General features: G+C 41.8%; 1 protein-coding gene across 2 annotated transcripts in view; it reads right to left on the bottom strand.

Annotated features, from left to right (window-relative positions):
• The window catches only part of LOC137320874 (ras GTPase-activating protein 1-like), a 175399-nt gene that overhangs the window by 86031 nt on the left and 64158 nt on the right, over nt 1–25210 (bottom strand). For both annotated transcript variants that reach the window (XM_067982807.1, XM_067982806.1), the window contains exons 5-8: nt 24127–24244; nt 20247–20278; nt 14121–14173; nt 12438–12588 (exon numbers count right to left, since the gene is read on the bottom strand). In XM_067982807.1, the coding sequence (XP_067838908.1) occupies nt 12438–12588; nt 14121–14173; nt 20247–20278; nt 24127–24244 (354 nt within the window). The remainder of the gene's footprint in view (nt 1–12437; nt 12589–14120; nt 14174–20246; nt 20279–24126; nt 24245–25210) is intronic.

Here is a 25210-nt window from a genome sequence, read left to right as displayed (position 1 = left end):
GAACAATGCAAACAGATCACAGATAATTCCTTACATTTAAACTGCATTTCAGATCATATTGTTTTCCCTTTAGGATTCTGAAGCAAGATACTGGGCTCAATTTTAAAATCAAATTGCGGGTGCGTTGGGGGCAGGGCGGCTGCAAAAATGTTGAAAATCCCAAGCGGGTAAGGAAGCCGGCTCCAACCCGCCGACTTTTGGGTTTCCCACAGACGCACCTGTGTGTGCGCGCACTTCACGAATCCGGAAGTCCTGCCGGCAATTAAAGCCGGCGGGATGATAATTAAAGAACCAAATGTACCTCATTGAGGTACTTAAGGTACTTCATTTCTGACGTCGTAAATAGTTAAAACGATTTTAAACTTACCTGGGCGGCTTTCCCACGGCTTCCAATTCATGCCTGGTAAAACCAGGCGTGAAGGGCCGGATCAGGCAAAAATAAACAAAATAAATTAAATAAAAAACCATTGCACAAAGTTCAAAAGCAAAATAAACCTACCTTTCCAACCTGCTCCAATAGCTCCCTCACCGATGTCCCCCCACCCCGAATGTCCCCCTCTCCTCCCCCCCCCCATCCCCGATGTTCCGCGCCCTCCACTCTGTTCCGGGGCCGGATGACATGTCTCTCTCTCTTCCCCCCTCGGCGTTGCAGCTCATCAGCAGCCAGCCTGTCAATCAGGCGCGAAACTCGGAAACAACTTTAATAACCATCAATTACATCACGATCACGTCGGAAAAGGTAAGTTCTTTTTATTCGGGTTTGCCACGCGCACCTTCACCACCCCCCTACCCCGTTGCCAACCTGCCATCATTTCAAAATTGAGCCCACTATGTCTCGCAACGGCCTCAAGCTGGCATTGTGTGTGCAAGATATTACCATATGAAATTACTCTCGAGTCTTGGTTGTAATGTCTACATCTCAAGGGTACCAGACAAACATATGCTCCGGACTCATTGATTTCAATACTTCAGAACCAAACCACTGCTCCCGATTTTTCAAATCAATGTAGAAACCTGTACTGTGTTGTCAGTTGTGCCATTCACAGCTACTCCAGATCCATCTTTTGTTTCTTAACCGCCATCCCATTATCAGCCTCCTTACCTTGTGCCATCATCCCTTCAATCATTCTTGTCCTCCACCCTATCACAGGCCTTCCCTTTTGTTCTTTCCTCCCCTCCCCTTCCTCACCCCTTTTCCCTGGCTCTGTACTTGCTTAAAAACTTTAACTCTAACATCTTCCAGTTGTGACAAAAGGTCTTCGACCTGAAACGTTAACTCTGTTTCTTTCTCCACAGATGCTGCACCACTTGCTAAGCGTTTCCAGCATTTTCTGTTTTTATATGCTATAATCTGTTGTATAGCAGGAACAAACAAACATATTAACAAGGTAGCTTGAATCTCAAAGATTTTTGCTTCATTATTTAAATGGCTGCCTCAGAGAAAAACACAGGCTTTTAGCCTGGCCATTGTCTCAAGATAAGGGGTTCGTCATTCCAGACTGAGATGAGGAAAAATTTCTTCATTCAAAGGGTTGTGAATCTTTTGAATTCTCTACCCCAGAGGGCTGTGGATGCTCAGTCATTAAGTATATTCAAAACAGAGTCCAAAAGTCTATGGATCTCAAAGGGAAGCAAGGGATATAGGATAGGGTGGGAAAGTAAATTGAGGTAGAAGATCAGCCATAATTTTACTGAATGGCAGAGCAGGCTCGAGGAGCCATATAGCCTACTCCTGCTCCTATTTCTTATATTCTTGTATCTAATCCACACCTAATTTGCTAACTATATTAGGGTCAGTTGGAACATGGATTAATTTCAAAGCTACCAAAATCCATCCATAGTTACATTATCTAAAAGACAGCTGCTGCAACTGTTCATTTAAATAACGAGTATGTTTTCCAGGATCAAAATAGATAGGATTATGCCACCTCAAATGTGTACGCTGGTTAGTTTTTTTTGAAAAAGTTTTTCTAATCACAATTTAGGTATGTGATGTTATATTGGTATTCATAACTACTTTTCCTACAGAATATTACAAGAGACAACACACTTTAGCTTCAAAATGCTGTATGTTAGGATTCCAGTAATCAATGTGAAGCATTATTTCCTAGTAGAAATATAAAATGATGCTAAATACAATGGCTTCTGAACAATGGCGAATGCTTCAGATTGTGGGAACAAAAGCTTTAATAAAACACCAAGTGGCAAGTTTATACAATTCCCCCCCCCACAAAAAAACATTTCTTTTCATCTGCAATTTTTTTTGTTCCTGCATTTTATACTCTGAATGGAAACATTAAACAAATAATTGTTGGAAAATAACTCAACATTAAAGTTAATGGTTCCTGATATTTATACCTAAGACATCAGAAAAAGTGGCATCAGAAATACAGATTACGGATTACATGCCTCCTAGGCTCATGTTCATTTTTTGAATGAAAGCATCTTCCCCATCACTGAAGGGCCCAGGCTGTCAACAGGGAAACCACAAAGACATAATTACTGTAAAACATTTGTGATATCTGTGACAGAATTTACATGGTCTAATCTTCCAATGCCGTATAATGCTATTTTCTCTGCATTTTCTTATGAGTACATTATTTCTATTGCTGTATACTAATAAACAATTAGAAACACAAGAAACAGGAGCAGGAATAGGCAATATGGCCCCTCAAGCCTGTTCTGCCATTCAATAAGGTCATGGCTGATCTTCGACCTCAACTCCACTTTCCAGCCTGATCCCCATATCCCTTGATTCTCAGATTCCAAAAATCTATCGACCTCAGTCTTGAATATACTCAACAACTGAGCATCCACGGCCCTCTGGGGTAGAGAATTCCAACAGCACCATGGCACAATGGGTAGCTCAGCTGTATGGGGGGGGGCGGGGAGAAAGGTCAGGAGAGCAATAGTGATAGGGGATTCCATAGTTAGGGGAGCAGACAGACGTTTCTGCGGCCGCATATGTGATTCCAGGATGGTATGTTGCCTCCCTGGTACCAGGGTCAAGGATGACACTGAGCGGCCGCAGATCATTCTGGAGGGGGAAGGTGAACAGCCAGATGTCGTGGTCCATATCGGTACCAACAATATAGGTAGGAAGAGTTTAAGGAGTTAGGAAAGAGATTAAAAGCAGGACCGTAAAAAGGTAGTAATCTCCGGATTACTCCCAGTGCCACGTGCTAGCAAGTATAGAAATAGGAGGATAGAGCAGATGAATGCGTGGCTGGAGAGATGGTGCAGGGGACGGAGTGGGGGGGCTTCAGATTCCTGGGGCATTGGGACCAGTTCTGGGGAGGGCGAACCTGTACAGGCCGGACAGGTTGCACCTCAATGGAGCTGGAACCAATGTCATCGTGGGAAAGTTTGCTAGTGCGGGGGTGGAAATGGGCATCAGGAATGGGGAAACAAGGGGCACAAAGGATCGGGAGAGAAGGATAGACCTACAGTAAGAAATAGTAAGGTATTAGCTGGGGTCAGACCAAGAGAGAGTACAAGAAAGTCTAAGACAGGTTTGAAGTGCATGTGTGTGAACACATGAAGCGTGGTAAACAAGGTTGGTGAGCTGCAGGTGCAAATAGCCACATGGGAATACGATGTCATGGTGATAATGGAGACCTGGCTCAAAAAAGGGCAGGATTGGGTACTAAATATTGATGGATACAAGGTGTTCAGGGAAGGAAGGGAAGGAGTGGGGGTGACAGTATTCATTAAGGAGAATATTGCAGTGCTGGAGAGAGAGGATGTCCTGGAAGGGTCAAGGACAGAATCTATTTGGTTAGAGTTAAGGAACAATAGAGGTGCCATTACAATACTGGGTGTATTCTATAGACCACCAACTAGTGGGAAGGATAATGAGGAGCAAATTTGCAGGGAAATTGCAGAGAGGTGCAAAAGCCATAGAGTAGTGATGACAGGAGATTTCAACTATCCTAATATAGACTGGGATTACAATATAAGGGCAAAGAAGGGGAGGAACTTTTGAAATGTGTTCAGGATAACTTTCTCGACCAGTATGTTTCAGGCCCAACGAGGAAGGAGGCATTACTGGACTTGGTTGTAGGGAATGAGACAGGCTAAGTGGAGTAAGTGTCAGTGGGGGAGCATTTAGGGAGCAATGATTATAGTATCATAAGGTTTAGTATAGCTATGGAAAAGGAATCTGACCACTCTAAAGTAAACACACTCAATTGAAGGAGGGCCATTTTCAGTGGGATGAGAACAGATCTGGCCCGGGTAAATTGGAATCAAAGATTGGCAGGCAAAACTGTAATTGAACAGTGGGCGACCTTTAAAGAGGAGATGATTCAGGTTCAGGCAAAGTACATTCCAACGAGGGAGAAAGGTAGGGCAACAAAAGCCAGAGGTCCCTGGATGACAAAGGAGATAGAGAATAAGATGAAGCAGAAAAAAAAAGTGACATATGACAGGTATCAGATTGATGACACAAGTGCCAACCAGAGAGAATATGGAAAGTTCAGAGGGGAAGTGAAAAAGGAAATAAGAGGGGCAAAGAGAGAGTATGAGAATAGACTAGCAGACAACATAAAAGGGAATCTAAAAGTCTTCTACAGGCATGTAAACAGTAAACGGGTAGTAAGAGGAGGGGTGGGGCCGATTAGGGACCAAAGAGGAGATCTACTCATGGAGGCAGTGGGCATGGCTGATGTACTAAATGAGGACTGTGCATCGGTCTTTACCAAGAAAGAAGATACTGCCAGAGTCTCGGTAAAGGAAGATATAGTTAAGGTACTGGGTGGGCTACAAATCAAGAAAGAAGAGTTAGTTGAAAGGCTAGCTGTACTTAAAATAGATAAGTCACCTGGTCCGGATGGGATGCACACTAGGATGCTCGGGGAAGTAAGGGGGAAAATTGCAGAGGTACTGGCCATAATCTTCCAGACATCCTTAGATACAGGGTGGTGCCAGAGGACTGGAGTATAGCAAATGTTACACCCTTGTTCAAAAAAGGGTATAAAGATAAACCCAGCAACTATAGGCCAGTCAGTTTAACCTCAGTGGTGGGGAAACTTCTGGAAACGATAATCCGGGACAGAATTAACAGTCACTTGCATGAGTGTGGATTAATTAGGGGAAGCCAGCATAGGCAAATAGTGTATAACCAACTTGATAGAATTTTTTGATGAGGTAACAGAGAGGGTAGATGAGGGCAATGCAGCTGATGTGGTGTGTATGGATTTTCAAAAAGCGTTTGATAAAGTGCCACATGGTAGGCTTGCTATTAAGATTGCGGCTCATGGAATAAGGGGGCAATAGCAACACAGATATAGAATTGGCTAAATGACAAGAAACAGAGCGTAGTGGTGAACGATTGTTTTTCGGACTGAAGGGAGGTGTACAATGGTGTTCCCTAGGGGTCGGTGCTGGGACCATTGCTTTACTTGCTATATATTAATGACTTGGACTTGGGTGTACAGGGCACAATTCCAAAATTTGCAGATGACACAAAACTTGGAAGGGTAGTGAACAGTAAGGAGGATAGTGATAGACTTCAAGAGGATATAGACACGCTGGTGGCATGGGCGGACACGTGGCAGATGACGTTTAACGTGAAAAAATGTGAGGTGATGCATTTCGGTAGGAAAAATGAGGAGAGGCAATATAGAATTGTGCCCTCCAGTTTATAAGTGGTAGAGGAAGAGAGATCTGGGGGTATATGTGCACAAATCGTTGAAGGTGGCAGGGCAGGTTGAGATAGCAGTTAAAAAAGCATACGAGCTCCTGGGCTTTATAAATAGAGGCAGAGAGTACAAAAGCAAGGAAGTCATGATGAACCTTTATAAAACACTGGTTCAACCACAACTGGAGTATTGTGTCCAGTTAAGTCCTGGAACGGGGCTTGGACCACGACCTTCTGTCTCAGAGGTATTGTGTCCAGTTCTGGGCACTGCACTTTAGGAAGAATGTGAAGGCCTTAGAGAAGGTGCAGAGGAGATTTACTAGAATGATTCCAGGGATGAGGGACTTAAATTATGAGGATAGACTGGAGAAGCTGGGATTGTTCTCCTTGGAACAGAGAAGGTTGAGAGGAAATTTGATAGAGGTATTCAAAATCATGAAGGGTCCAGACAGAGGGCATAGATTTAAGGTGATTGGCAAAAGAACCAACGGTGACATGAGGGAAAACTTTTTTTAACGCAGTGAGTGATTGGCATCTGGAATGCACTGCCTGAGGGAGTGGTCGAGGCAGATTCAATCATGGCCTTCAAAAGGGAACTGGATAAGTACTTGAAACGAAAAAATGTGCAGGGCTATGGGGATAGGGTGAGGGAGTGGGACTAACTGGATTGCTTGTGCATAGCGCTGGCGCAGACTCGATGGGCCGAACGGCCTCCTTCCGTGCTGTAATCTTTCTATGATTCTATTCACTATCCTCTAAGTGAAGAAATTCCTCCTCATCTCAGTCCTAAATGACCAACCCCTTATCCTGAGATTATGCCCCTTAGTTCTAGATTCTCCAGCCAGGATAAACATCCTCCCAGCATCCACCATGTCAAGCACTCTCAGAATCTTATATGTTTCAATGAGATCCCCTCTCATTCTTCTAAACTACTCGAGAACACAAAACTAACTACCTGTGGTACGAAAAAGAAAGGAACAAAAGATCTTGCATTTATATAATGCCTTCCATACCCTTGGGATATCTCAATGCGCTTTATAGCCAATTAATTACTTTTGAAATGTGGTCACTGTTGTTTTGTAGCAAAACGCAGCAGCCAGTACGGCAAAATCCCTTTTAACAGCTATGAAATGAATCACCACTTTATCAGTTTTTGGTGGTGTCGGTTAAAGGATGAAAGTTGGCCGGAACACTAGGAGCACTCCCCTGCTCTTCTTCGCATAGTGACATGGGACCTTTTAACTGCTATCTCAACCTGCCCTGCCACCTTCAACGATTTGTGCACATATACCCCCAGATCTCTCTTCCTCTACCACTTATAAACTGGAGGGCACAATTCTATATTGCCTCTCCTCATTTTTCCTACCGAAATGCATCACCTTTTACAGAAGGTCGTGGTCCAAGCCCCGTTCCAGGTTAAGTCCTGGAACGGGGCTTGGACCACGACCTTCTGTCTCAGAGGTAAGAATGCTGCTACTCAGACTGTGCCGATACCAAGTTTCTTCAACTGTTAAATATCACAATTAGTAAGTAGACAAAATCTGGTTTCACGAATCCGTGGGAAAACCTGATCAATCTACATAAGATTATCAGAGATAGCAACAGGAAAAATGGTCAAAATAGCATATGTGAGCATGATTTGTGAGTTTGTTACTTTTAAGCTGCATGCTGGGATTCAGAAAGGCTGCAATCAAAAGTCAGAGCACATGCTGTACACCACAATGAAGAACGAAAGCTTGATGCTCTTACTGTATTCAGTTCCAATCTCGCCTACACTGATTGGAGGCTGCAACCTCTCCCCTAAAATAGGGAAGATCCCACTTGGGCTGCTCGCAAGAGCTAGCAAGCAGCCAAAAAGGTCTTTGGCAAAACTCTTGCAGTAGCGCTTTGGTTAATACATTTGCAAGTCCAGGCAGACTACCAATTTTTTTATGGATATGTTTTTGGGAGGAGGATGTTTTATAATTATTCATCTCCCAGATCCTTGCCCCTGTTCCTGCCCATGCATCCATAACTCGCCACCAGCAGCCACTATAGCCCAGTCAACCACCAAAAAACAGTTGTGTCTAAACTGGACTCTGAATTTAGTGAAGTTGGTTGACAACTGTAAATTGTTAAGAATTGGCATTTATTTTAATTAACAAAAATCCTTACATATGTGTTTTGTTACACAATACTTTCAGGGTACTACAAAAAAAATTGAAACTGTTGGTACAGTTAAAAGTAGATTGGGAAGTCAGAATAATTTGGTGTCTTCAGGTTCAACTGAATCAGGGAGATTTCCAGGCTTCTGCTTGCACAGAGGGTCTCAAAAAGTTGGGTTTTAGCCCTGTGTGAAGCCTTCACAGCTCAAAGGGAAGAGAATCTGTAAGAGTTTGTGACTGCATTCCCATTTAACCTATTCTTGCCATCGTGGCCTGGGTCTGTGGTGGGGATGACCGAGGAGGGTAGTTTCAGGAAAAGGCTCCAGAGTACAATGATTCTAGATTTCCAAAACTGGTTAGCACATTTTCTGTTCCACAAATGTTTCACTCACAGGTTTGTTGTAGGGAGGGTTGCACTTTTCCATGGGGGGAGGGCAGAGGGAATGCATTTTCTTGGTGGTAGCATTAGTTTAAAAGTTGCCTAGGACATCTTACTCCTGTGGGTAGGCCTGGGTCTACGGGAATGGAGAGTCAAGTCATATTCTCTGTGGTTTCTTGGACTGCTATCCAGAATTATGGAAAGCAGAGGATACAACAAAAGTATGTACAGCTGTGTGCCTTTCTGACCACAGCAGCCTCTAGGGAGGAGTGGAATCTGTGGCGTGTGGTACACTCGATGTATTGACTTAAGCTGACCCTTTCATTGGTGATGCCAATAGTTTTCTTCCATACTTGTTTCCACTCCCTCTCTATCTCATAGCCTAAATCTCATTCCCAAGCCTCCCTCAGGTTTTGAGTGGTCTTTTGAACTGGAGGAAAAATGTGATGTGTTAGCGGGGATATAGTAGGAATAAAGCTACAGTTCCCCAAAGGTTGGCCCCTATTGAAGTTGCTGCAGTGGCAGGATCCTGGAGGAAGCATTTAATTTGTAGGTACAGGTACCAGTTATGCTTGCAGTGCTGGAATTTTTCTATTAGCTTTTGAAAGGGGATAATTTGTTCCTCATCAAGGAGTTGGCCTATCCCTGTGAGACCTTTCTTGTACAAGGTTCAGAATCTACTTGTGGTGAATACGCCCGGGAGTACGCCAGTGTGCCAGAATGGGACAGGGCCAATAGGACCTGCCCAATTTTCAAGAGAGTCACGGGCAGATAGCGTTTCCAGACTTCTGTTGGCCTTCTCTTGGGGGGGGGGGGGGGGGGGGGCGGGGTTGCACTAATATACTTCCAATTTCCCTAGAGGATTTGGGGCTTTATCCTGCACAGGGAACTTTCCACATTTTGTTTACACTTGGAAGATAATTGGCAAGTCACTATAAACAGGATCCCTTCCTAAATCTGGGAGATACAGTACAGCCAAACTTTGCAATACATTATAACCAGTCTCCCGATCTTCATTGTAGTGCATGCAAGGGGTGACAGAACGTAAAGCTGTGACTGGTGAATATATCCACCAGATCTAATACCACATCTCCCTGCACTAGAACTGGATTCCCAGCAGTGAGGCAAATCCAGACACTAAACTCAAAGGATGTATGATCGCTGCGTTCCTCCAATTCTGGCTTCTTGCGCATCCCCAATTTTAATCACTCCTCCACTGGTGGCCGTGCCTTCAGCTGCCTAGGCCCTAAGCTCTGGAATTCCCTCCCTAAACCTCTCCACCTCTCTCTCCTCCTTTAAGACGGTCCTTAAAACCTGCCTCTTTAATCAAGCTTTTGGTCTCCTGTCCTAATATCTCCTTATGTGGCTCGGTGTCAAATTTTGTTTGATAACGCTCCTGTAAAGCACCTTGGGACATTTTATGACATTAAAGGCTCTATATAAATGCAAGTTGTTGTTGTGAGCAGTATATCTAGGAATTCCTACTAAGATCAACGGACCTCCTTGGGATAGGAATTCCTTCCTCATTTCCCCCTTTCAGAAAACGAGGGGAAAAAAAATCAGCTTGCCACCTCAGGTAACCTAGCCAAGCAGCAGCTTCCCTTGCATTGGCTGATGCTGAAGTTGTCTTAGTGGCAATACCATACCATTGGGCATCTGGCCCAAATGCAAATCTGTGTGTGCAGACATTTGGTCCGCCAACATTTTACAAAGGTTGCCACTACATTCAGACAAAGGTAGATAAAGCTTCAAATCATATGAAATTGACAGGCAGGTAAAGACCCGCTGGTCCATCAAGCCTGCCCATAGCAGGCCCTCAAAGGCTGAATGAACACTTTGCTCTTGCACATTTTGGATGATTGTTGATGTTGGTGGTAGAGATGGAGCCGCTTTCAGCTGAAGCCCCAGGGTCATACTTGATCTAGATCAAGTTTTAGAAATCAAGGTGGCTGCTTCAAGTTGTACCGAATTTGACAGTGGAAACACAACAATTACCCAATTGTAAACAATTTTACAACACCAAGTTATAGTCCAGCAATTTTATTTTAAATTCACAAGCTTTCGGAGGCTACCTCCTTCCTCAGGTGAACAATGTGGAAATGAAATCCTCGAAATGAAATCGCATTTATAATTCACAGAACAATGCTTGGTGATTACAGACAGTTTTTTCAACTGCCCGTTGCCAAGGCAATCAGTGTGCAGACAGACAGGTGTTACCTGCAAGTTCTCAGAATATACAAATCACCAAAAAAAACAAACAAAAAAAACAGAGATAGAGAGGTAGAAATATAGAAAAGACAGCAACTGACCTGTTATATTAAAAACAGATAACATTTGTTCGCTGGTGGGGTAACGTGTAGCGTGACATGAACCCAAGATCCCGGTTGAGGCCGTCCTCAAGCTTGTGAATTTAAAATAAAATTGCTGGACTATAACTTGGTGTTGTAAAATTGTTTACAATTGTCAACCCCAGTCCATCACCGGCATCTCCACAACAATTACCCAGGCATAGTAAGATTTTAAGACATCTTGGTCAGCGCACACATCAATTGATGACAACTCAGCAGCTGAACCTGAAGGATGAGCTGATTTGTGATTTTATGCTAGAGAAAGTTACATTGGATCTAAAGCCTTTTCTGGTTGCACAAAGTAGTGTTAAGGGGCAAACTTGCAATCCCTCCCTACTCAGGCTCTAACTTAGGAGTGAGGGAGTGCTTTAGAGAGCCAAATCCTTTAGTCTCACTGCATTCGGATAAACTGATTTTAGACATTCTGGAAGAATTCCTTTCCAGCCCTGAGTCGATTGCCTGATTGGTGTCTAGAATAAGATGGAGAGAGAGAGAGAGAGAGAGAGAGAGAGAGAGAGAGAAGTATCCAAACTATTAACCAATAAATGGTGACGAAAATTTCTCTGGTGTAAGAGGCAATGGAATACATCTACTGCCTAAATGGGAAATAGAACTGGAAAGGTCTGTCTTTGATCACAGCTGTAACACATGGTGGGTAATCATTATGTGATTGAACAAACCATGAAACTTCAAAAAGAATGACATGGCAGAACATTTCCCTGTCGGAATAGAAATTTTTAATTGTACCAGGGAAATGTATAAATGGAAAAAAGAATGCAGTATTCAAGCATGATGGTCAATCTGGGCTTCCAATCTTTTTAAGCTTGTGGGAACAAGTGAACTCCAAGCAATTGTGACATAATCCTACTAACATGGATATTTTAAGCCAATGAAGTTAACGCTAACATTTCGATAGTCTACTACTCATATCAGAGTGTCAAGAATTTGAATTTCTGCATCGATCACTTCGTGAAAAATGTACCGGGATATGAAGGTTCATTTGCTTGGGAAACATACTGTTCAATCAACTCTTCAAGTAGCCATTTAGAATAAACTCTAATACAAACCACTAGCTAAAAGGATCTTCCTGGTATCACTTGCAAGTTCTCTTCTTTAGGAAGTACATCTTGGAACTGTGATGCCAAGTGATTATATTCTCCTTTTATTAAAAGAAAAAGTTAAATAAGACTTTATTCCAAAGTGATGGTGATTTTTAAAAATATATATGGAACTCCCATGACTCACTGGTAAGTCAGGGGATAACCTTTGTCCCTTACATTTGTGGTGGTATTCATATTGTTCTCTGCCTGCCTGTTCTCTCGTTGTTTGTGTGTTGTGCTCTCTACCGTTATTGTCTTTGTGCTCTTTTGTTTGTTTTATCTATTTGTTGGTTTTTTTTGCTTTTGGGTGGGAGGTTGTAGTTAACGTTTATGGGAATAGAGCAGTTGAGGGCTGCGGGTTGTTATGTCCCGGGATGGCACAGATGAAGAAGCCATTTGAAGAGGAATGTGGAAACGAGGTAGAGCTGGTCATGCAGTGTAGGATGGAACAGACTTTACTGGGGACTAAGTGCAAAATATATTATTTGTATTTCATAAAACTATTATTAATTAGCCAATTAATAATTTTTACACAATGGTATCTACAGAGAAAAAGAGCAAAGAGGAAAGCATACCAGGCTTCAAGAATTAATATTGTGCAGGTTTCATCGTCTGGCCGTGATTTAGACCTGCACCATCTGTAGCAAGGACTGTCGCTCGAGAATCAGAGTCTTTAGCTGCTCATGGAGTTGCAGCATGGCAAATTAACTGAACTGCTTTTGCACTTGCACTATTCTCTTTTGAGACTGACTGTTGCCATATCAACCATAATTTTCAGTTCTATCTGAACTTAGTTTGCAAAACTGCATAAGTGAGATTGGTTACCTGTTGTAGTATCGTCCACCCATCATAAACTGATTGTTCGATGTTGGAGATATTTTAAATCGTTGAATATTTTCATTTGTCCGAAAATAAAGTGAGTAGTCACCCGGTGTGTTATCCGATGGTCTTACAAGAAAGCCACATGTTTGGCCCACTGAAGAAAGGGGGGAAAATGCAAATTAATTATTCTATTTAATACCTTTAATGCAAGCAAGTTAGCAATTAAATGTTTGTTGGAAGTAATTGAACTGGATGAAACTGATGTATATGAAACACAATTTTACACTGCAGGAAAAATGTGGCGTGCAGCTCTCAGCAACCTCTTCCATCAATCATGCTTCCTGCATCACCGTACTTCCATCTTCTATTACTTCTTCCATCCTGTTTTCCAACTACCAGGTCGCCTTCCTACCACCCCTTTACTTCCATTGCTAGCTCTACTTGTTCCCGAGATGCCTGCTCATCCCTCGCATCTTCCTCTCCTTCTCTTACTCTGCTGTCACTCACCTCAACTTTAACCGTCCATCCACTCCCATCTCACTCTCCCAAGGTTAGGTCAAGAGAGGCCAATGGCTCACTCAACCCGCTTCCTTCCTCCACTTCCTCTTTCTGTTTCCGTTTCCGTTAAAGAAACTTGGTTTGCTTTCAAACTACAACTTACTTGTGTGATTTAAAAAAAAAACTCAAATTAGGAGGAGGAAAGATATTGTCCCTCTATCTCATTTTTTGTCACCGTCTCAGGAAGCTCTCAGCTTAATATGCTTTCTGAAGTTTATAGAATACCAAACAGAAGCTACAACAGGTTTATAATCTCACACACATGCATACACACATCCTGGCTATTTTATAAAGCACTAAATATAAACGTGGTCTGAATAATGCTTTTAATATTTGTCCTCTAGCTTTTCAAAGTATTCAGAAGTTCATCTGACTGAATGGCACTGAAACAAAACATAGGATATTGGTACCAGTGTATTATCTGAGTGTGTGCAATCTGTATTCAGTTAACAAATTCAGTTCAGAGTAAAAATAGCAAGTCCATCCTAGGCTTTTGGGAGTGATTCAAGGCTTCAAGTAAAAACTTTTCATGAAAGCATTAAAGGACACAAAAGACAATTCAATAAATACATTTAATCATCCTATTATGTAATATGTAATTTTTTTTTGTTTAAAAGTTATTTTTGTTATGAGGCATTTTAGTTACGGAAAGCATAGAATAATTTGTGGGGAAAGATAATGCAGCAACAGATGGGGTTACAGGGAGCCATGATACTATTTGGAACTCCATCTACTGGCATTACAAGACCACAATTATTAAGTCAATAGTTAAGTGTGAACATTTTAAAACTGGAATTTTCATAGGAAATGTTTACATAACAGTTTTCAATGGAGCACAAACCTACCTAAGAAATTTAATATATAATAATGCCCACATCCTTAAAATTTGTTGTGCCTATATTTAGAACATTTACCTTTACAAATTATATTATTGTTTGTTAATTGTAAATTGGTCATACTTTTATGCAAAAACAATATGTGTTTGTTGGGAAAAGGCATGATCAAACATTTACAAAATGCAGTCTTTTGACAGAACAGACAAAGGCACAAATTAATTGTCAAAATACATTTTAGAAGTGCAGAACGGTATTTCCACATTAACCTACACCATGTGTAATAGACCAATACCTGTCATTAGAAGATTATATGCCTCTTGCTTTGATATTTTCCCATGAAACCAGCTGGAGAAAAAAATATGGAATTATAAAATAGGTTGAAAAAACATTTTTGCTTTAATAGTATTTCCTACACAGCAACATTCTGAGTTAATTCTGCAAGCTAAGTCATTCTCTCAAATCTTGTCTGGAACAACGTACCACAAAGGTGAACAGTGCGATATTCACCTCTGGTATCCCTTGCAGGTAATTTGGAAAGTTACGGTGTGGCTGCAGTAGCTCATGCCTGCTCACAGATGCTAACAACTCATGCGACATTGCTCCAGTCATGATCTCAAAAGTCAGACAGCCTGGCCAAATCTCTAACAAACAGATAACTACAGACTGACTCTGCCGTCTGCATCCACTAGTATTTGACTGTTTTAAGTTTCATGGCCTGGGTTTTCTCCGCAGCTCAGGAATACAAAACTACAGGCTCTTTCGAACACTAAAGTTACTGACCATGACAAGCACAAGAAACATTTAACAATTAGAATCATAAAATGGTTACAGTACAGAAGGAGGCTGCTCTGCCCATCAAGCCCATGCCAGCTCTTGTAAGAGCAATCCAGTTAGTCCTATTCCCTCGCTCTTTCCCCGTAGCCTTGCAATTTTTTTCCCTTCATGTATTTATCCATTTCCATTTTGAAAGCCACAATTGAATCTGCTTCCACCACCCTTTCAAGCAGCGCATTCCAGATTATAACTACTTGCTGTGTAAAATTTTCTTTCCTCATGTCGCCTTTGGTTCTTTTGCCAATCACCTTAAGTCTGTGTCCTCTGGTTCTCGACCCTTCCGCCAATGGGAACAGTTCCCTTCATTTACTTTATCTGAACCCTTCAAAATTTTGAACACTTCTATCAAATTTCCCCATAACCTTCTCTACTCTAAGGAGAACCACCCAGCTTCTCCAGTCTATCCATGTAACTGAAGTTCCTCATCCCTGGAACCGTTCCAGTAAATCTTTTCTGCACCCTCTCCAAGGCCTTCATATCCTTCCTAAAGTGTGGAGCCCAGAATTGGAAACAATACTCCATTTGTGGCCGAACCAATGTTTTATAAAGGTTCAACATTACACAAGCTTGTGTACTCTATGCCTCTATTTAGAAAGCCCAGGATACCGTATGCTTTTTTTAAAAAACTGCTTTCGCATCCTGTCCTGCCATCTTCAAAGATTTGTGCACATATACCCCCAGGTCTCTCTGTTCCTTCACCCCCTTTAGAATTGTACCATTTAGTTTAGATTGCCTCTCCTCATTCTTCCTGCCAAAATGTACCACTTCGCACTTCTCTGCGTTACATTTCATCTGCCATGTGTCTGCCCATTCCACCAGCCTGTTTATGTCCTCTTGAAGTCTATTACTAGTCTCCTCACTGTTTACTACACTTCCAAGTTTTGTGTCATCTGCAAATTTTGAAACTGTGCCCTGTACACCCAAGTCCAAGTCATCAATATTTATCCAAGAAAGGAGGTCCTAGTACCGACCCCTGGGAATCACCACTGCATACCTTCCTCCAGTCCAATAAACAACTGGTCACCACTACTCTCTGTTTCCTGTCACTTAGCCAATTTCGTACCCATGCTACTACTGCCCCTTTTATTCCTTAGGCTTCAATTTTGTTGACAAGCCTATTATGCAGCACTTTATCAAACGTCTTTTGAAAGTTCATATACACATTAACCCCCTCTGTTACCTCATCAAAAAACTCAATCAAGTTAGTTAAACACAATTTGCTTTTAACAAACCAATGCTGGCTTTCCTTTATTAATCCACAGTTGTCCAAGTGACTATTAATTTTGACCCGAATTATCTTTTCTAAAAGCTTCCCACCACCGAAGTTAAACTTTTTTGAACAAGTGTGTAACATTTGCAATTCTCCAGTCCTCTGGCACCACCCCCCTATCTAAGGAGGATTACAAGATTATGGCCAGTACCTCTGCAATTTCCAACCTTACTTCCTTCAGCAACCTAGGATGCATCCCATCTGGACTAGGTGACTTATCTACTTTAAGTACAGCCAGCCTTTCTAGTACCACCATCAATTTTTAGCCCATCAAGTATCTCAACTTCCTCCTTTTTCACTGTAACTTTGGCAGCTTCTTCCTCCTTGGTAAAGAAAGGTGCAAAGTTCTCATTTAGCATCTCGGCCATATCCTCTGCCTCCATGCGTAGGTCTCCTTTTTGGTCCCTAGTTGGTCCCACCATCCCCTTACTACCCATTTACTATTTATATGCCTATAGAAGACTTTTGGATTCCCTTTTTACGTTAGCCACCGGTCTATTCTCTTTGCCCCTCATTTCCATTTTCACTTCTCTTCTGTACTTTCTATATTCAGCCTGGTTCCCACTTGTATCATCAATCTGACATCTGTCATATGCCCCCTTTTTTCTGCTTCATCTCATCCTTTATCTCTTTCGTTATCCAGGGAGCTCTGGTTGCCCTACCTTTCTCCCTCGTGGGAATGTACCCGAACCATCTCCTCTTTAAAGGCCGCCCATTGTTCGATTACAGTTTTGGCTGCCAATCTTTGATTCCAATTTATCTGGACCAGATCCGTTCTCAATCCACTGAAATTGGCCCTCCTCCAATTAAGTATTTTTACTCTAGATTGCTCCTTGTCCTTTTGCATAGGTAATCTAAACCTTGATACAATGAAGGTATGTTGGCCTTCATTGCAAGAGGATTTGAGTACACTCAGAGGGTGGTGAACCTGTGGAATTCTCTACCACAGGAGGCCAAGTCATTAGATGTATTCAAGCAGGAGGTAGATAGATTTCTCATCACAAAAGGCATCAAGGGGAGAGAGCGGGAATATGGTAGTGAGATAGAGGATCAGCCATGATCATATTGAATGGTAGAGCAGGCTCGAAGGGCCTAATGGCCTACTCCTGCTCCTATTTTCTATGTTTCTATGTGGCCTCCAGGACACATGAAGCGTTTTGAAGTTCCCACATGATGCAGGAATTGCAGGCAACGAGTCTCGGCTGCCCAGCCATTATATTTAGAAACCTTTTTTTCTAAATTCCCTTTAGAGACTCGATTATTATTAATTTACTTACTGTTTACTTACCATGATTAACCTACTCTTTTATTCCGGATCTCTGAGCTCCTCCTCTCTGTTCACTGTGATATCACTATGACGTCACTCTCTCTGTTCTTAGTGAATGGGGAAAGGGCTTCTCCCCTGGTGCTCAGCACCGCTTCTCTCGACTCCGCTCTCGCTTTTGTATTGATACCTAGGGCTTCTCCCATGATGCTCAGCGCTGCTTCTCTCAGCTCCACTCCCGCTTGTGTACTGATACCTGGGGCTCCTCCCCTGATGCTCAGTGCCACTTCCAAATTATCATACTTCTACCAACTATTTTCACTTCTTGCTCAGTGCACTGAATGTTTGATTGCCTACCACAAGTGTGATAGGTTTATGCGTCCAAGTTTCAATGGTGAGCCAAGCAGGCTAGTCAATCTTTATTAGTGCCCTGGAGTACTGTGAACCTGTCTGACTCAGGTATCGGGTTTCCAAGTCTACCACGGTTCTGAACCTCCACTGCCAGGTGTGTCATCTTGGAGCCCACCACAACCCACGACGGATAGTCACTAGTTGGCCATTAGACAATTGACAATCCTGAGCTTCGATCCTGTGTATGAGCAACAGGGTGAGTAGCTAACACCAAAAAATGAGTGTACATTGCTACCATCCTTTTAACCACAGCATGAACACATACCATGTCCTACTGAATAGTGGTGCCAACAATTGGAGGTGTACAGCTTCAGTAGCCGTTGCTTGCCTCTCTGCAACCACATCATGGTAGGCATGAAGCCATAGATATTTAGGCACATTCTATTTATGTGTCCAGGATGAGAAAAGGCCATCAGGCGTGTTTACTCCTATGCTTCAGCAAATTCACTCCCATGAACCAATCCTCTCCCCCCCCTCCCCCACCAAACCTCCTGGGAGGGCAATAAAAGAAACAGATCCATAGCCAATTCAAGAGGCCAGTGTCAAAAATTCCTCTCCAACAGCCCCCCCTTCACCACTCAATGAGTGATGAGTCAAATCACATGAAGCCCCAAATACATAATCAGCATTGAGGTAATGCCTTCAAGCAGCTGTAATTCAGTTTCAGTTGCTTCATCAGCTAAAGAGGTATCGGTCTTCAGCACACTAAAAATTACCTACACAAGGCAGGTGCTCCCCGATAGCCATCTTCATGCTCTAAACATCCAAATCCAATGCCATGTACCAGGCTTACTCTTCACCAGTTACTTAATCCAGGTCCTCACATAAAGGGTTTGGGCAAAAAGACATGCCTGTTGAGGTTGACTCCCCCTCCAGGGTACTCATTGATGGAATCAACTCCATAAATTTTTCTATGCAATTAGAATTTTTAAGATAATTGGCAAAAGAACCAGAGGGGAGATAAGGATTAAAAAAAAATTGGGCCACGTTATGATCTGGAATTCACTGCCTAAAAGGGTGGTGGAAGCAGATTCAGGAGTAACTTTCAAAAGGGAATTGGACATATACTTGAAAAGGAAATATTTGCAGGGCTATGAGGAAACAGCTTGGGAATGGGACTAATTGGATATCTTTCAGAGAGCCGGCACAGTAATGATGGTCGAACGGCCTCCTTCTGTGCTGTATGATTCTATAATTATACCAAAATAGTAAGGAAATTGGCTGTAGGAAGTTAAGTTGGACCACTGCAGCACCAAAACATTTGTTATCCTGAGCTGCTAGAATAGGACAATGCAAGGATTGCTGCCTTGTAGGCATGAGAGAGAAATCCTATGCTTGTTGGCATGTGAAGTGGCCACAACAAAAGCAGACTAAATTTTAAACTTCATCTGGTGATTTCTACCCCATCAACAAATAGCTAAAGGAGGTAGGTGCTTTGCTAATCAGTTTAGTGAATGGATTTAACCCAAGTATTTGTTCCCAAAGAAACAAATGGCTGGTTTTAAGAACATAAGTACATAAGAAATTAGGAGCAGGAGTCGGCCAATCGGCCCTTCGAGCCTGCTCCGCCTTTTAATAAGATCATGGCTGATCTGATCCTAACCTCAAATCTAAATTCATGCCCAATTTCCTCCCCTTTGATTCCAAGTTCAAAGCAGAAACTCTAAATTCCATTGGATTACAGTTGTGATCTCAGCACCGGACACAAGCCTTTAAGATTAAGGCATTCTTAGAAGACATGATGTGAGGCTGATTTTCACCAGAGCCATGCTGTCAATTGTTAGTTGTATGGGTTACCATGCCATGTCTAACTGTCCATCTATAGTACAACATCCTGTCTGTATAGGATCCAAAGGGCTAGGTGATGAGAGAATAAGGTTCCCCATACCCAGTACGGAGTCATAATAGCTGCTTTGTTTTATCCAAATCTCATGAATGATCCTAGGAATAAAAATAATGATGGCAGCTATAGTAGATCCCATCAATTTAGGATCTGAACAATACAAGGATACTGCATCATGATCTGCATTTCTTTAGCAAAACCTCAGCAACCACAAAGTCCCAGTTTGTAATCATACTTGGAGAGTAAACCTGAATCACCTTGTGGTGAATATCCAGTTGAGAGTCCAGACTCATCTCTGCTCTCATACATCCATCTTATATCAAGGTGAATGTTGAGTTACGAAGTGAGAATATTGTTGCTCTAATGCTTCAATTTTGGGCTTCAATTTTGTCATTTTAATAAAATTAATACTTTGAAGAGAATTCTTTGACAGTCATCAACGTGTGAGATTTCATGTCAAAACTACAAAAGTCCAAAGTAGTACTTCTATTCATACTTCAACAAAAAGTGCTTTCTGGTATTAGTTACATTAGAAAGGTCGCATTTTGGAGCAATACATCCCAGCTGTCCAGACTAGATCTGAACCTAGGCTGTAGAAGTTGAAGTTCAGTGTACTAACCCAATGATCCTTTATTATTCTTAAAATGGATTTTTTTTTTAAATGAAGCAATTTGTATTGCTGTACCCATTAATAAGTACAGAGTATCTTCACTTTTCTCCTGCTGCTTCTGATCCTGAAGCGACTTATTTTATAGGTACTGCAACTGAATTAAAGAAAAAAATTAAAATATCTTACATTTTTCCTTCATGTGGATCTTCTTCACGGTCCTGTAAAATAATCCAGATTGAATATCCAAACAAAATGAATGAAAACTGAATATAAAATAGGAATGCAACTTTTTTCTGGTACAATTGAGTAATAAAAAGTTCAATACATTCATGTAACAGGGCTGTACTTTACACAAGATATCTTGAGTTTTTCTTTAGAACATTGTCCTGTGCCCTACAGACTGAGGCAAATTAAAAAAGTTATCACCCCAATTTGTCAGCTTGACTCAATGGCAGTATTCTAGCCTAACTGGGGGCTGCTTCCTAATGAAAGAAGCGGGAAAGAATCATCCAGAAAGGTTGAAGGCTAGCACCTCTGAGGTCTTGAGGAATGGTTCAACTACTGATGGAAGAACATCTGGAACATACACATTCAGGCATTGAGCCATCTGGTATTGAAAGCATCAAATAATTCAACCTGCAAACTCTTCTTTGCTCTGGCCACACTTGGGCTCCATGCCTGCAAGCACCATCAACAGTGGAGGACTTCCTCAGGTTTAACCAACAAGCAAAACTGCAAAGATGTCTCTCTAAGACTAGCGTCACCATCTAAAAACTCAGAAGTGAATTGGGTCAAAACTCTCAATATTAGCTTCTGCAACTCAGGCAGAGGCAGGTAAAACGTCGGTATATTTCCAGGGAGCAGAAGTTATGAGGATCTGGACATCCTCAAGAATTGCAGGCAGTACATCAAGATGAGCAAGTAAGTGGACCTCCAGTATAAGACCCATTGGCCTCCCAACATCCTGGAGCTCATCCTTGGAGAAAATGACTGCTGAATACAGGCATAAGGCTTCATAGGGTAGTGCCCAATATTAGAGTGTTAATGGGGACAACCTACTTGAGAATTTTGGTACTAGTCAAAGCTGCCAATGGCAGATCATGGAGGAGAGGTTTTGACCTCACAGATGTGTGTTGATGGCACGTTCAGCCACATATTCAGCAACTACTCCTCAAAAAATGCTGGAGTCTATAATTAAGGATAGGGTGACTGAACACCTCGAGAATTTTCAGTTAATCAGAGAGAGCCAGCATGGATTTGTGAAAAGTAGGTCGTGCCTGACAAACCTGATTGAATTTTTTGAAGAGGTGACTAAAGTAGTGGACAGGGGAATGTCAATGGATGTTATTTATATGGACTTCCAGAAGGCATTTGATAAGGTCCCACATAAGAGAATGTTAGCTAAGATAGAAGCCCATGGAATCGAGGGAAAAGTATGGAATTGGTTAGGAAGTTGGCTGAGCGAAAGGCGACAGAGAGTAGGGATAATGGGTAGATACTCACATTGGCAGGATGTGACTAGTGGAGTCCTGCAGGGATCTGTCTTGGGGCCTCAATTATTCATAATATTTATTAACGACTTAGATGAAGGCATAGAAAGTCTCATATCAAAATTTGCCGATGACACAAAGATGGTGGCATTGTAGGCAGTGTAGATGAAAACATAAAATTACAAAGCGATATTGATAGATTAGGTGAATGGGCAAAACTGTGGCAAATGGAATTCAATGTAGACAAATGTGAGGTCATTCACTTTGGATCAAAAAAGGTTAGAACAGGGTACTTTCTAAATGGTAAAAAGTTAAAAACAGTGGATGTCCAAAGGGACTTAGGGGTTCAGGTACATAGATCATTGAAGTGTCATGAACAGGTGCAGAAAATAATCAAGGCAAATGGAATGTTGGCATTTATATCTAGAGTACAAGGGGGCAGAAGTTATGCTGCAGCTATACAAAACCCTGGTTAGACCGCACCTGGAGTGCTGTGAGCAGTTCTGGGCACCGCACCTTCGGAAGGACATATTGGCCTTGGAGGGAGTGCAGCGTAGGTTTACTAGAATGATACCCGGACTTCAAGGGTTAAGTTACGAGGAGAGATTACAAAAATTGGGGTTGTATTCTCTGGAGTTTCGAAGGTTATGGGGTGATCTGATCGAAGTTTATAAGATATTAAGGGGAACAGATAGGGTGGATAGAGAGAAACCATTTCCACTGGTTGGGAATTTTAGGAGTAGCGGGCACAGTCTAAAAATTAGAGTCAGACCTTTCAGGAGCGAGATTAGAAAACATTTCTACACACAAAGGGTTGTAGAAGTTTGGAACTCTCTTCCGCAAACGGCAATTGATACTAGCTCAATTGCTAAATTTAAATGTGAGATAGATAGCTTTTTGGCAACCAAAGGCATTAAGGGATATGGGCCAAAGGCAGGTATATGGAGTTAGATCACAGATCAGCCATGATCTTATCAAATGGCGGAGCAGGCACGAGGGGCTGAATGGCCTACTCCTGTTCCTATGTTCCTAGATGACTTACACCAGATAATGCTGGATTAGCAGCAATGTCAGTCACAGTGGCACTTGTAGATGTGTGGGACAAACTTACACCATGCTTTTAGACTTTGCCCTAAAAGTCCTCTGAGAACATGAAGCCAACCCTACCCAATCCAACCCTAAAAACCCAGGCAGATGGCATTGGAATCAGTATTATATTTGGTGGACAGGCAACAGTCACACCAGTTGTGTCACCTGCTGGTGAGCACTTCACACTGTGCTTAAGTTTAATGTCAACATTTAAGATGAAAACTGACCACCCCTTTCAATGCAGTGCTTGCCTGTGGTGGAAGACATATTCTCTTCTTAGACTACAACTCTATACCAGGCTCATCACTTATTATGCAGATGGAAAAGAGGTGGATAAAAGCCTTAATCAGTTCATATGAAATCCACACCATCAGAGGCAACAAGCACAATCTCTACCTGGTACAGGTTGGAGGTGACACGTCCAGCCCAACCTCTAACTAATCAACACAGTCAATCTAGACCGACAACAGACCATGCCCAGTGAAGGTAGAGATTTTGGTGGTGTGTTTTTGGCTTGGTGAATCCTCAAAGAATTGTGTCTTCGTGCAAGGTCTCAAATTATCGAAGGCCACTATCCTGTGGCAAAAATTGATTAATTTTCTTCATAACTAATAGGTCTTGTCTTGCATTTTTAAAAATTCATTCTCGGGATGTGGGCACCTCTGGCAAAGCCAACATTTATTGACCGTGCATAGTTGCCGAGAAGATGGTGATGGACCATTTTCTTCGATTGCTGCAGTCCTTGTGGTGAAGATGCTCCCATAATGCTGTTAGGTCGGGAGTTCCAGTTAGTGGTTTTACACACCCGAGTGGCTTGCTAGACCACTTAGGAGTCACCTACTTGGTGTTGGACTGGAGTCACATATAGGCCAGGCCAGGTTAGGATGGCAGGTTTCCTTTCCTAAAGGGCATCTATGCACCAGTTGGGTTTTTATGACAATCCGACAGCTTCATAGTCACTTATATTGACACTAGCTTTTCATTTCCAGATTTTATTTTAAACTGAATTCAAATCCTCAAACTGTTATGGTGGGATTTGAACTCACGGTCTCTAAATTATTAGTCGAGGCCTCCAGATTATTAATCCAATATTATAACCACTACACTACTGCAAACAAATGTTCTTGCTATAATAGTTATCTATGTATACATAACATTAAAGCCTTTTATATAAAAAATTCTCATCTTATTTCTTGCAACTTACGTCAACTTTTACCAAAGTTTCTGGCAGGCAATGCCCTAGAATCTCTAAATTTCTGGAATTTAACACTTCTTAATTACGCCAAACATAGTTAAGAAATGGTCACAAAATTAAAAGGAAACTAACTTTACATCATTGCTCAAATAGCTATTTCAAGATTTCCTATTTTTTTATTACACAGATGAAGAAAATGTCCAACATTTTCAGTTAAGCATTCTTGGTATATATCTTGTGTGAATAAATAAGACATTGGAAACTTTAGACTGATTTAAATTCAGCTACTCACCACTTCCTCCACTAGGTCCTCTACGATGAGGCCTTGCTCGTCAGTTCGCAGGTTGGTCACCCACATCCATCCATCCTCCAGTTCATTATGAACAATAAACATATCCCCCTTCAGAAAACTGCATAAACAAAATACCCATGTTGAAACCGCAGCAACTAAATATTAAAACCATTTTCATATTGTCACGCAGATGAAAATAATTGTTCCTACCCTAGAATCGAAACAAGCAAAACCTTTTCCAAAATAGCCAAATGAATTTAAAAGTCAGCATTGATGAAGCCTGTTGCAGTGTTTCCTGAGTAAACTGCCCAGGTAATCTGAGGCAGTGCAACCATCTTGAACTTCCCCTAAACATTTGTTAAGAAAGCATAGATTTAGACTAGGAAACACCATGATTTGTTGTGGCCCATGAAATCTGAGGAAAACCAGTTCCTTTCCTGAACTACCAGAAAGCTCCTCTAGACACAGGGATTCCTTGTTCCTCACTGTTACAGCTTTGAAGACTTGATGATGGGTGAAACCCTCCAGTGACTCCTCAATCTACTCACCAAAGAGTCCCTCAAGATTGGTGCATCAGCAAAAACTTAGACTGGATTTCAACTTGGAAACCAAACACATACCATGCATCAAGTCACAGAACACACTATTGCACCAAAGGCATCCACATCAGCTTCAGGGAGGTAGTCTACAGACCTTCCTATGGTAGCAGGATAGATTATCTTATCCATACCTGAAATGTCTTCAATAATGAAAGGAATGAGAACATCACCTGCTTGCAAGAAACTCTCTCAATGAATATGCAATTGCATTAATCTAAGAGTGCAACCTATTATACTCTGTCAGTTAAAACTAGGTTAGATTCCTAGATTTTGTCTAACCACATTCTGCATATGCATGGTAAACTACAGCAGACTGTACATCAGGTGTAAATACAAAGGCTTACCAGTTGCACAGTGGACATTACATAAATGATTTCCATTAACTGTTAGCAGCAGCTTTTTGCATACTTTCTTCAGTTGTGGTCCAGGGCAAAAGGGAAAAGAGCTGAAAGAGCAAGACTCCAAAAAGATGACCTTTGGGAAAA

The sequence above is a fragment of the Heptranchias perlo genome, chromosome 4 (genome assembly GCF_035084215.1).
Source record: "Heptranchias perlo isolate sHepPer1 chromosome 4, sHepPer1.hap1, whole genome shotgun sequence".
Taxonomy (NCBI): domain Eukaryota; kingdom Metazoa; phylum Chordata; class Chondrichthyes; order Hexanchiformes; family Hexanchidae; genus Heptranchias; species Heptranchias perlo.
This window is presented reverse-complemented; position numbering and strand designations above follow the sequence as displayed.